Consider the following 12382-nt stretch of genomic DNA (forward strand, 5'->3'; position numbering starts at 1 on the left):
TCTAAAAAAAAATTACAAATATAAGTTGTTAGACAATTGGTTTATAAAAATCACTGGTGGTTCTTCATTTGTTGTTAGTTAATCATTTGTTTCCTTTAAATTTAAGCGGCGTCAAAAAATTGTTACGTCATATATTATATGAGCGTTTACATGTATATCATATAGAAGTAAATGGTTTTATTTCCTTAATTAACTAGTCAATAGTGACTGCAAATTTAGCAATTTTCGAATACAGATATAAAAGTGGACAACATTATTCCAAATGGTTTCCGTACAAAATAAAATGTCATGGACTAAATGAAACTGTGAAATAAGTTTATATACACGTTGTATATATAATCAAGACGACCTAACAGTAAACACAGAACTAAAAGTGGTGTACAAACAAACCAAATATTACAAAAAAATATATATAAAAAATAATAATTTTAAGAAGTTTCCAGTAGCGTTATTTAGACGATTTGTAAACTTCAAATGCATAGCAACTTGCTAAACGAATTACATATTTTGTGCCTAGTAATTGCTAATATCCAAGATAATTAATTTGCATATAGATAAATATAAATTATATATAAGCATATGTGTAAGCTCTGCCTTTCCTAGTCAACTAACACTGCTTACGATTAAAGTATTTTGTTTCCATCGTCCATTGTCACTGAGACCAGACTTTATACCTACTGGACACGGAATCTATTCATTTGTAGTCCTGGAACGGTTGAAACAAATTCTATGTATGCGATGTGAGTACCGGCACCTGGCAATAGGGGCACTCGGTAACAGAGCCAGCGCATGTATTGCAAATGGACAGATGATTGCATGGCTCCAACGTAACGGTGCGATTGTTTTCCTCACATTTCATGCACTTCTTGGCATTCTCCAAGTATAATACTTTGTCTACCTCCTCCAAATCGGTGCGCAGTTTTGACTAAAATTTGTTCGTTATTGTTGTCAGAAAGCGTCGAAGTATTTGTATGTTAAGGCATATAATTTACCTGCAATTGCTTAAGCTTTTGTATGGATAGGTCGCGAAGTTCGCCAGGCAAATTAAGTTGTATCTGCACTAGATCGTGGCGATCCTTCCACTCCTGTGCATCCTGTTTGGCCTTGTCGCGATGCAGTTCGGCTATCTTAAGCTTGCACATAAGCTCATCAAGCCGTCCAGATAACTTTTGAATTTGCGCATTCTTTGTGAGTAACTCGTTGGTCATACGACCCAAATCGGTATTATTTTGAGACTGAAGTGATTGCAAACTGAACGCATTCTTTGCGGTATTCAGTGTGTTCTCAAACAGATTGTTGCCCACCGAGCTGCTGTTGATGTCATCACGTATGGTGTTCAATTCCGATATTCTAACTGATGGGCTTATAGATAAGCCATCGCCAAAGCCAGGCGATATTATGCGCGATGGAAAAAAGATGCTATTGTTATCGTTCTGCGTGGCGGCCGAAAGCGAATTGCTCAGCTTATTGGATGCGCCATACACATTAAAAAGATTGGCATGATTTGTTGGGCTATAGGTGAGCGAGCTGCTGGGAATGTTGACGGCAAAGCCACCTGAATTGAAGTCTATATTAAAAAGAGTGGATAAAGGAAATTAGCATGGAGCGGACTTGTTAACTTTGGACAATGACTCACCGTTAATAGAGTTACTTAGTGTTGTATTAGGAATGTTAATTGGCGCCGAGGAACGTGTTAATAAACTATTGTTAACCAGACTTGCCGAAAGCGAGTTCTCGCGTGGATCGTCCAATGAGCAAGCTGCTAGGAAAAATGTTTAGAAAAATATGCGTTAGTTTTGTTTCAGTTAGTTTCAATTGTATTTTAATTTTCTTTCTTTCTTTGGTTTTTTCTTATTGCGCTGTCAATTTGTCCACAACCATTGTTGAAAACAATGAAAAAATCAATGTAAAGTATATATTACTCACGATGGCTGTCCAGTGGTAGTGATATATTTAAGATTTTGCTGGAATTAGTTGTATTTTCCAAAGCATCTACCAACATTTTGTTGGTTGTATTATTACCATCAATATTTAATAACTACGAAATAGAGAATCAAACAGAGAGAAACGAAGAAACAAAATGAGAGCGGGACATATTTCTCAATGACTTGCGATTTGATGCTGTTAGCTGGGATTAGCTCATGATCGAGTGGGGTTAGATGGTATTAGCAAAATGCTGGACGCACACACATATACACAACAAAATAAACATATAGAACACACTGATTGCTGTTGCAACTTGGTAATACGTACATTATTGCTCAGCTGGAGCAGTCCTGTTGACAGCTTGCCATTAGCGACCTCATCCTGCACTTTTAAACCCGACAAGCCATTGGAAATGAGTTCGCTCAAAGCAATTTCTTGATCACGCATCTTCTGCTCGTTGACCAGATAAGCTTGAGTTGGGGAAAAATGGATTCAAGCAGCAAAGCGCATTTGATTGATGCATTGATTGCATATCATTTTAAGGATTTTACACAAATGTGATCAATGTGTGAAAGTGAGTAAAAAACAAGTAAACAATTAAAAAATATAAACCAAAATACGTATGTAGCATATGAACCTATTCTTCTAGGCTAGACTAATCTACGCGAACCGCCCGCTATGGTTGTGGAAAACAGCGTTTTAACTCTACAGAACTGTATCTATATAATATTTCAGCGAATGTCGCCACTACTTACGTTCCACATGCGCAAAAGCACAAAATACGCTGCGAGGACAGTAGCCAGCCTGTTGTACATCGTTGCATTTTGTCGACTTGTAGATTTCCGGATGAAATTGTTGTTCAGTGCGAGTGTGACAGTACTGGCAATTGTCACCGGCCTCACAGTTGCCCGGCTCGCCCCACTCCTCGCCGTGCTTGACATTGGGGCATGGAGTCGATCTGTAAAGGCAACGTATAAGTGTAATAACATGTATAGCCACACAAGCTAGCCAAACAAACCTGTATTTGTACTTCCTGGGCGAGCGACGTTTATCCTTGCTGTTGTGGTATTGGGGACAGGCATAGCCCTGGCGACATAGTCGCGGCGGACGCTTGCACGGCTCGGTTTTGTAGTTGGCTAGCACATAGTTGGTGTCTTGCCATTTGGGATCCTCGTTCATAAGATTCCGTTCCTTATCGAGTGCGTTTTGTGCATTGGTGCCGTCCAAAGTTATATCCGAATTTTGCAGTGTCTCCAGCTCTTTAATATCATATACAGGAGGCCGCTGATCCTGCATGCCGTGCGCAAAAGCGCAGTGCACACCATTTTTTACACAGTATCCACGGCTGTCTGTGTCATGGACGCACATGCATGTCTTGTAGTAGCGTAAATGATAGCGACGCTCTGTGTCACCGGCTGTGCGGTGCAGGAAGGGGCATCTGTGCAAAAAAAAAGTGGTGTGAGCAAAGTCAAGTGACGCAGAAAAGGACTCAATCGAATGCTAAAAATAGCAACGCAGCCTTTCATCCCCAACCTATAGTTAAGCAGCAATAAAACCTGGAGTGAATCAGCACCCACCAACGTACACATTCACACACAAACACAATTCAAGTCTGGGTCAGGATTGTTGTTTGTTATTGCAGAATATGGAATTGCGTATTATTTTACTATTACTGTCTCTCTCTTTGTGCACAATGTTCGTTGCTCAAAGCTTTGCGGGAAAGCTCTGCACAATAACTGTACATTTTCAAGCTGAGAGTGCTGCTTTTACAACTATGACGCTGCCGCCGGGGGAAAACCAAAATAAACTGAAGGAAAAACGCGCAAAAGCAAAACGCAATAAAAACAATGACGCACACACTTGTAGCAGCTCTAACTGTCGCTGCGCACTTGAGAGTGTGTGCGAGAGCAACAACCCTCAGTCGAGGCACTTGCCGATTAGAATTTCCGAGCTCGAGCAACTTTATCGCCTAAATCACTTTCACTTTTTCATTCTGTGGGCGGCTGTTAGCAGTGACCTCGTGTTAGGGTGTTATTAGATTACACACACTCATACGCACACACACACACATGCATAGACATATGTACAAATAGAGGTAATTTAATTTCACTTTTAACTAGTCGATGATACGTTTCTCCTCCACACTCCCGCGAAAAGTTTTTGTTTGTAAACACGAAGCCAAGAGATACACACACATTGCAAAGAAAATTGAGCACAAAGAGGAAATGAAAAAATACTACGTCGTTGATTGTTCGCGTTGGCGTCTTCACACTTTACACAGCCAGACGTCACACTTTGACCAGCATGAATACTCACTCATCGCCCTCAGGACAGATTCCAGTTGTCTCATCATATTTGGTGCAATAATTATCAGCGCTGTAGTTAAATGTGCCATCGCGTTTACGCACGGGCCGCCGACGACGCTGATTTTGAAAATGCCAATTAAAGCAAACGAAAGGGCGATGCTGATTGCATTTGTGCTGCAGGAACGATTGGCACTGCTCCACGCGGAATTCCTTCAAGTAGCTAAGGAAGCAAAGGGTTTTGGTTAGCCAAAAATATACAAATTTCACCTTGAAATATGTTTATTTACGTATAATGACTGGTTTTTTCTTGGTTTGAAGATAATAGTAGCTTGCTCGCATCGTTCGCCATCTTGAACTGAAGCACCAAATCAGTGAGACCGCATGCCAATAACCGCGTAAATGCCCATTTTACTTATCGTTGCTATCGATAAATAGCCGACGATGACTCTGCACGTGTAGTCGGAATGTATAAGACTCGTTTAATTTATTTATTAGTTTGCTACAACCACTGTGTTAGTCAGGCGGGTCCTGTTTAACGATGGCTGCGGCAAAACCCATGGACGAGACAAAGTCTAAAAAACATGACTGTCTTTCCTATCTGCAGGTAGGCATTGCCGCTTTAATTGTATTAGTTTTGTGTATTGACTGCGTTTTGTCCCCACCCACAGTCCCTAGGCGATGCACTGCCCAAGGAGGTGGCCGACGGGCTCGCCGCCCAAATCATTGAGGAGGCCAACAAATCAGAATCGTGCAGCATTAATCAGGCAGCACTTAACGTCACTTTTCGCGTCTATTATCACATCGTCCACAAATATGAGTTAACGGATGAGCATTTTGCTAAACTGTCCGAGCTTCTTTCGTATGATCAGCCTCAGGCATTTCTTATGCTGCAGGCTGTTCTGCTGACTGACCATTGGTCGCGATTGGATGCACAGCTCATTGAGGTCAAATGCACGGAGGCCATAATTTCTGCACTGCAGTATAATAACAGCAGTCTGGTGCATATATTGAAGGCTACCAATTTGCTAGTAAAGAAGTTTCCCAAGCTAGAGCTGCTGACGTTGCACTTGGAGCATTTCTACCACTGCCTGCAGCGTCAGAGCCAGATTGGCTCGCGGGAGGAAACGTTGACGCTGTTCAATCACTGCTGCAAGCAGCAGCAACGCGCCTTTGCCTATTTCCGCCTCATCGTGGAGTTCTGGCCATGGACGAATCGCAACAAATACTATTTGCTGAGCGGCATACTCAACTCCCATGGACTGCCACAGCTGCTAGCTGCAAGCGGGCACAACGAGTCAGAGTTTTTTGCAGGTTTGCGCTTGAGCCTGAGCTACAAGGGTCTGCGTGCGGCTAGTCAGTATCCAGTGAAGAGTCTAAGCAGCCAGCGTTCAGCGGCTCTGCTCGATTTAGCTGTAGAGCTGCTGGTCAATGGCAACATAGCGGAGATTCAAAACTTTCACTCGCAATGGTTTCTGCGCATACAGCAACGGGATGCGCTCTTTCAGCTGCTGCAAGGAAAGCCAGAGATTGTGGAATTCCTGGACAGCTCGGAGGCGGTACGGACATCCAGCGAGCAGCAGCGTCTAATACTCATATTCAGCATGTTTGCCAAGGAGATCTATGCGACATCCAAGCTGCATTTCTTCAAGATCAGCACAGAATTGTTGACCAATTGCAGCGTCTTCGAAATCGATGCGCAGTTGTTGATCTTTAAGTTTCTGGTTGAGAATTTGGCAAATTTTGCTGTTGAGGATTGCCTGGAGTTCTTTTACAGTTTCATGAAGCGACACCGAGGCGTGGAGAGCTCCGAGTTCCGCAACACAATGCTGGGCAAGATGCCAAATATTATTAACCACACGGCCAAGCATTTCAATAAGGTTTTAAGAGCGGATGGAGGCGCCGGCAGCGATGCACTGGCCAACGACATTAAGCGCTTCTTCCGCCAGCAACAGGAGCTGCTGGAACAAGACGTCCTCTGCGAAGTTTATCAGCCCAAAATATTCGCACTGAAAATGCTCGAAATCCTGCACAAATCACTGTACAGCACGCGTGTCACCAAGAATGCCAAAATGTGCAGCACGCAGCAGAACCAGCAACTGGGCGCCTTCCTACTGGATCATGGCATCTTTCAGCCACACTCCGTGGCACAGTTGTTGTTCAAGTCACTCAATGATCCGCAAGGCTTCGACGATGCGCTCGAGCTGACGGTTTCCCTGCTGCTCCAACTGGGCCACGTCGACAGCGCGCAGTGCCGCGAGCGTTGCCTAACGCTCAGCGTTAGCTCCGATGTGGATGAGTGTTCACTGGTCTCGCTCTACGCGCAGCTGGCAGTTCGTAGCGGCCCTGATGCACAGCTTACCAACAGCCTCTACGAGCAATGCCTACAGCAACTGACGAGTAAATTGGATGCATTTCAGCGAGATCCGCTGCAGACCACAAAAAGTGGTGGCGGGCATCTCTTTGGTCACATTTGTGTGCTGGACGAGTTGGTCGGCGGCAGAAGGGTTAGCCTGGCAGCAGATGTTGCACAGCTTTTGCCGCTACTGGAACGGATACTGAATATTGTTCTGAAGTTTCTGAATTTAGCCAATGCTAGGCGTGAGGAGACGGAAGCCTCAGCCGCTAGCTTTCAGGACATGGATGAGAGTTTGCAGCTGCTGGTCAGCGAGAGTGCCCACGTGGCCGATGAGGATGCCGAGGCATGTCGCAAATATTTGCTTATGAGCTTTTGGCTGACGTTAAAGGTGCGTGTTTCTAAAATCGTGTCATGCTTCCTAACTAATGTTATCTTTCGTTTAGGCAAGCTGCGACTTGGCCACCAGCCTGGCGTGTGCGCTGCTTCGTTCGGCTTCGGCTAGCATGCCTGACTGTGGTGCACTGCAGCGCTGCTTGGACATTAATGTAGCCGTGTTGACACGATGCCGGCACAAGGGCGCCATAGAGGCAGCGGGACTGAGCATTGGCAAGCTGACGCGCGCTATCACTAGCACTGTTGCTAGCGAGGGTCAGGCATTTCAGCTGTTGCACGATTGTCTTGAGCGCGAGCTGCTCTCCGAGTGCCGGCAGGTGAGCACAACGCGACGCGGTGCCGGTTTCTCCATTATGTTTCTGCACGTGCTCAAAAATGATGAGCCGCGCCAGCGCTCACTGCTGCATCGTGCTGTGCAGCGCATACTGGAGCGACTTAATGGCAGCCCCAGTAGCGAAGCAGCCGGCAGCAGCAACCACGATCGCTGGGAGGCATTGGCGCTGCATTATCTGTGCGTGTTGGTGCGGGACACCGAGCTGCGGCCAGCCATGTGCAAGTACTACAATGAGATTATGCTGGTGGCCATTGCGCACATCGACAACACCGAGTGGACCATTTCGAATGCTGCGCTGCAACTGTTTGGTGCGACACTTGGGAAGCTGGTGGGCCAGCGGCAGGCGACAGAGTTTGAGACCAAGTTAGCCTGGGAGCCCAGCGAAATGAACTATGAGGAGCTAGCTTGTCTGCTGCCCAAAGCCTGCGAGCACATGTTGAGCTGCTGCACTGGCGACAAGGCCACATCCTCTATTATACTATTCCTCGGCTTTCTGTCCAAGGTGGAGCATCTGTGCACCACTGGCCAGCCACAGCAGTCAACGCAGCTGCTGCAGCGCTTCCGGCGACTCAGCTGGCGTTTGTTGCGCCACAAGTGCGAGCAGGTGCGCTTACTGGCTGCCACCTGCTTTGTGCGTGCTCACGAGTTCCGTCGCGACCTTCCGGCAGTGCTTTTGGCCAGCGCCAAAAAGGCAGCACAGCTGAATGAGGACAACTTTTACGAGGCTCTGCTGTATACCGTGCATGCGGGCGTGCTCAAACTGCAGCACGAGGCGCGGCATGTCTGGACAGCGGACAGGCTGAAACACTACCAGCAGCAGCTGCTAGCAGCGCTTGGGATCGACGCACAAGTGGCTCGCTTTAAAGCGTACACATTGAATGTGCTGCTCCAGTTGCTGACACTTCTGAATGCCACAGAGCAGATTGAGATGGTACGACAGCTGCTGGACGCACGCGGCAGGCACGCTCTAAGCTAAGTATATATGCAATTCGCTTATCTCAGTATAGCATTTATCTAATCTTTAAGCTTAAGCCAAAAAGTCAATGTTAGCCTCTAATTATCGCTCGCTTTTATAACTAAATGACGCATTTACTAATTGAAAGCATTTACCAAAAACAGAAAAACCGAAAAAACGAAAGTTTTCAACTGAATCCCTCGCCAGTTTCCTGTTCCATGGCCTGCTGCTGTTTCTCCTGCGTCTCCTGCGCCATCTGCTGCAGCGTTCGGCTGAGAATGTTGCGCAGAATGTGCGGCTTGCAGTGCTCCTCCAGCCAGGGGATGACGCCACTTGTCAACTGCTTGAAATTGTCCATCGGTATGCTCTGGAATGTCTCAAACATTTCGTCCAGTATTGCCTGAAACTGTGAAAGACGAGTCAATGAGAAGTTGTCAAGGGATTCTCGAGTGCGACTATTTGGCTCGCATTTTGCTGACCACTTGAAATTTGGCCTCGTCTGTGAGGCGCGCCTCTTCGGGTCCCGGATTGGCTTGCTGATGTTGCAGCATGGTCTCGTAGCCGTTCTGTATGATACGCAGTGCCGTCACCTCCTTCTGCAAAGCAGCGCTCTCATCCTCCTGCCTGATTTTCTGCTGATTCAGATAGCCAATGTACTCGATAGACTTTTGCAGTATCAGCGCTTTGCTCAGCTTATAGCCAGACGAGTCGTTCGGCTGGCAACGCGGCACCAGCTCCTGTAGACTGTCGTAGCCCTTTTTGATCGCATCTCGACGCTTCTGCTCCGCCTGTGTATGAGCCGAGCGTCTGCGCTCTTTGTAACTCAGCGACGAATTCGAATTCGAGTTTGTGGCTCCCGTGTGTCGGGCATCGCCGCTGTCGTCGTCATCATCTGTGTGCGCGGGGAAAGAGAGATAGAGAGGTCAGGCAAATGTAATAAAACGCTGCGCACTGATAGTGGATACCAGAAATAACAACAGCAACAGAAACTCAATGCCATCCTCATTATTATCAGCTGTTCGTCACGCTCGCAACGAAAACAAACAAACAATCAATGAAGTCGACAACGATGACTATTTACCAGAATTGTGCGCTGAAGAGTTGGGTGTATGTGTGCTGCCCGCGCTGCTACAGCGGGAATAGTGTTTGCCTCCCAAATCTTGGTCTTGATCCATATTGTAGGCCTCCTCTTTGTTGATCAGGTTGTCGCTCATTATCAACTGCGTCGTCCACAAAAACAAGAGCATTCGATCTACTGTGTGGTTCAGCAGTAAGAGCTTGTTCACATTGTGGCGGACTGTCGATAGACGAAACTTTAGTATATATTTTTCGAGAACGAAAATATACTGCAAATTAATTTTGCTGCGAAATAAAAAAAATTGAAAATATTTAAACTTTGATTAAGAACAGTCTAGAAATTCATTATTTTATTCTACCAATGGATATATTGCGATATGACTCATAACTCTGATGGTCAAGTTGTATGATTATCAGCATACATGGCCTATATCTAATACGCGGCTTAGGTATTGTTTGCTTTGCAGCCCTGCTTTAACTGCACCGGTGCGATGACTTTTGCGTTTTCGTCTTGAACTTTGCCGTCGTGTCGATTTTAGTTTTTTTCTTGGCCCGTGCTGCCATTTACTATAAATTACTTCATTTAATTAGTTAAAAAGGCTAGTCGCTACACATACATACGTAATCATGGGACTGTTGCGGTCGATTCGTGTGAGAATCATGAATTTCATGATTTTCTTTCTAATTATTATTTTGTTGCCGGGTCTGCCCCCACGCACAACTTTCCCCTACAAGGATTTCAGGTAAGTGATTACCAATTAATTGAAATATATATACATACAATACATATTTTTTCTTAGCGTTGCCCCACCCAAAGAGCTAAAGGGCGCCCTAGAGTCCAACTTTCACTTGGAGGGCGCTGAGCGTCTGCTGGAGGGCCGAATCTATGGTCCAGAGTGCCTGCTCGTGCGAAACAATGAGATTTACACTGGCTTGCATGGTGGTGAGATCATCAAGCTGACATCCAACCACGTAACGCACGTAGCAAAGTTCGGGCAGCCATGTGGTAAGTACTGTGATCATGTATTAAGGATACCTGCTAAGATCTAAAATCCCTTCTAGTTGACGTGTTCGAGGAGGCCACATGTGGTCGCCCGCTGGGCATGACATTTGATACACAAGGCAATAACTTAATCGTCGCCGATGCCTACTATGGCCTGTGGCTAGTTGATCTAACCACGAACAAGAAGAAACTTTTGGTGTCGCCGGCTCAGGAGCTGCCTGGCAAGAGCATCAATCGTCGTGCAAAGACCTTCAATTCGGTTGCCGTTAGCAAGGAGGGTGAAATCTACTGGACCGATTCTTCTTCAGACTTTACCATTCAAGATCTCGTATTTGCCTCATTCGCTAATCCGTCTGGACGGTGAGTTCATTTCACTATTTTAACGAACGGCTGCCGCTCAAACCGGTTTCTGTTTGACCTAGCGGTCGCATCACCCTTCCCCTTTCTCTAACGATTTCTCTTTATAGTCTTTTCAAATACAATCGAGCTAAGAATGTGAGCGAAGTGCTGCTTGACGAGCTCTTCTTTGCCAACGGTCTGGCTTTGAGCCCGAATGAAGATTTCATTGTGGTCGCCGAGACGGGAGCTATGCGTCTGACAAAGTATTACCTGAAGGGCGCCAAGACTGGCCAGAGTGAAGTCTTTGTTGAGGGTCTGCCTGGCTTGCCTGATAATTTGACGCCCGATGCGGACGGCATTTGGGTGCCTATTGTGTCCAGTGCTGACAACGAGCATCCGCCTAGCTTCTCAATCTTCTCGCGCTTCCCCACCATACGCTTGTTCCTGGCCCGTATGCTTGCGCTCTTCGAGCTGCCCTTCCGTTACATTAACAGCGTGTACCCGAATAAGTTCTCGCAGCGTTTTGTACACTTTGTCGGGCACGGCGAGATGGCTATGCTCCTGGCACCCAAGCGCACCACTGTAGTTCGCGTGGACTGGAATGGCAATATTGTTGGCTCACTGCATGGCTTTGATAAGTCTGTTGTGGGTGTTTCACATGTACTCGAGTTCCAGGATCATTTGTATCTGGGCTCACCCTTCAATCACTATTTGGCCCGTGTCAAGTCCCCCAAGGCGGCCAAACAGCCCACCGTCAAAGTGCGCAATGTGCGCGTCGAGGGAGGTCTAGAGGCGTCTGTTGGCGCACCACCAACAACTGCCAAGCCCAAGGCACAGGCAGCACCAAAGACTACCACTAGCACAACTACCACAACGCCAAAGCCACAAACTACGACAACCAGAAAATCCACCACGACGACGACGACGACGACAACAGCCAAGCCAAAAACCACCACAGCCAAACCAGCCACAACAACAACAACAACTACGACAACAGCAACGCCCAAGACTGCAGCAAAAAAAGAGACTAGTTCAACAACAAAACCAAAAGCTAGCAGCACACCCAAACCGGAAACAACAAAGCGCACGGTGCCAAAGAAGCCAGCGCCTGTTGAGGAGCAGATTCCCGTAGACACCAAGCCGCCGCAGAAGGAGAAACTCAAGGTGATCAACAAGGAGGGCTCCCATGTGGAGCTCTAAAGGGCAATCTTTCCCTTTTATTTTCCAGCCTAAAAAAGGAAAAACAAAAAACAAAGATTATGTCGTGCGTCAGATCTTGGCCAGTTAATTATTTAGTATGAAACTAGTTAGTTCATTTATAACTAGCTGCAAGCAATAACTGAAAACAAAATGATAGCAGCTATTTATATGTCTCACAACCTGCATATAATTGAGTTTTTGCTATTGGCAATTTCAAACCCTATTTCCAGCAACGAAACATTCCCCTATTTTATAATTTGCATTCCAGTTAAAATTAACAACTTGATAGCAAAAAGAGAAGTAAAGAAAAAATTATGCTCACAAAAAATTATAAACAATGCTCGAAATTGTTAAGCAATGGAAAAAGACATTTAATCGAAAATGTATATATATATATTTATATATATATATATATATATATATATAGATATATAGATAAAATATAAAAATACTTTTCATTTTGTACTGATATTGTCATTTGTGTGTATTTTTT

The 12382-nt window shown here is 45.6% G+C and overlaps 4 protein-coding genes across 5 annotated transcripts; 2 read left to right on the plus strand and 2 right to left on the minus strand.

The window, feature by feature from the left end:
• Positions 1–428: 428 nt before the first annotated feature.
• Positions 429–4613, minus strand: LOC111599616 (RING finger protein unkempt). 2 transcript variants are annotated; one of them, XM_023315307.2, is made up of 9 exons: positions 4520–4613; positions 4243–4452; positions 2945–3364; positions 2682–2884; positions 2254–2396; positions 1927–2038; positions 1637–1759; positions 993–1567; positions 429–925 (listed from the first exon to the last, which is right to left on the minus strand). In XM_023315307.2, the coding sequence occupies exons 1-9, from the start codon at positions 4579–4581 to the stop codon at positions 728–730; spliced, it is 2046 nt and encodes a 681-aa protein (XP_023171075.2). In that variant the 5' UTR covers positions 4582–4613; the 3' UTR covers positions 429–727. The 2 variants fall into 2 exon arrangements, with proteins under 2 accessions (XP_023171075.2, XP_023171076.2); XM_023315308.2 differs by lacking the exons at positions 1927–2038; positions 2254–2396 and having other exon boundaries at positions 430–925.
• Positions 4614–4655: 42 nt separating this feature from the next.
• LOC111599615 lies at positions 4656–8310 on the plus strand. Its single transcript, XM_023315306.2, has 3 exons — positions 4656–4836; positions 4901–6976; positions 7032–8310. Exons 1-3 carry the CDS (start codon positions 4771–4773, stop codon positions 8289–8291), a joined length of 3402 nt encoding a protein of 1133 aa, XP_023171074.2. The 5' UTR covers positions 4656–4770; the 3' UTR covers positions 8292–8310.
• Positions 8311–8332: 22 nt separating this feature from the next.
• Positions 8333–9629, minus strand: LOC111599618 (max-like protein X). Its single transcript, XM_023315310.2, has 3 exons — positions 9352–9629; positions 8750–9162; positions 8333–8676 (listed from the first exon to the last, which is right to left on the minus strand). The coding sequence occupies exons 1-3, from the start codon at positions 9515–9517 to the stop codon at positions 8458–8460; spliced, it is 798 nt and encodes a 265-aa protein (XP_023171078.1). The 5' UTR covers positions 9518–9629; the 3' UTR covers positions 8333–8457.
• A 196-nt stretch (positions 9630–9825) lies between these two features.
• LOC111599617 (adipocyte plasma membrane-associated protein) lies at positions 9826–12244 on the plus strand. The gene is made up of 4 exons (XM_023315309.2): positions 9826–10090; positions 10148–10353; positions 10410–10710; positions 10818–12244. Exons 1-4 carry the CDS (start codon positions 9975–9977, stop codon positions 11887–11889), a joined length of 1695 nt encoding a protein of 564 aa, XP_023171077.2. The 5' UTR covers positions 9826–9974; the 3' UTR covers positions 11890–12244.
• The last annotated feature ends 138 nt before the right edge of the window (positions 12245–12382 follow it).

Source organism: Drosophila hydei, unplaced genomic scaffold (genome assembly GCF_003285905.1).
Source record: "Drosophila hydei strain 15085-1641.00,03,60 unplaced genomic scaffold, DhydRS2 tig00008121-arrow-pilon, whole genome shotgun sequence".
Taxonomy (NCBI): Eukaryota; Metazoa; Arthropoda; class Insecta; order Diptera; family Drosophilidae; genus Drosophila; species Drosophila hydei.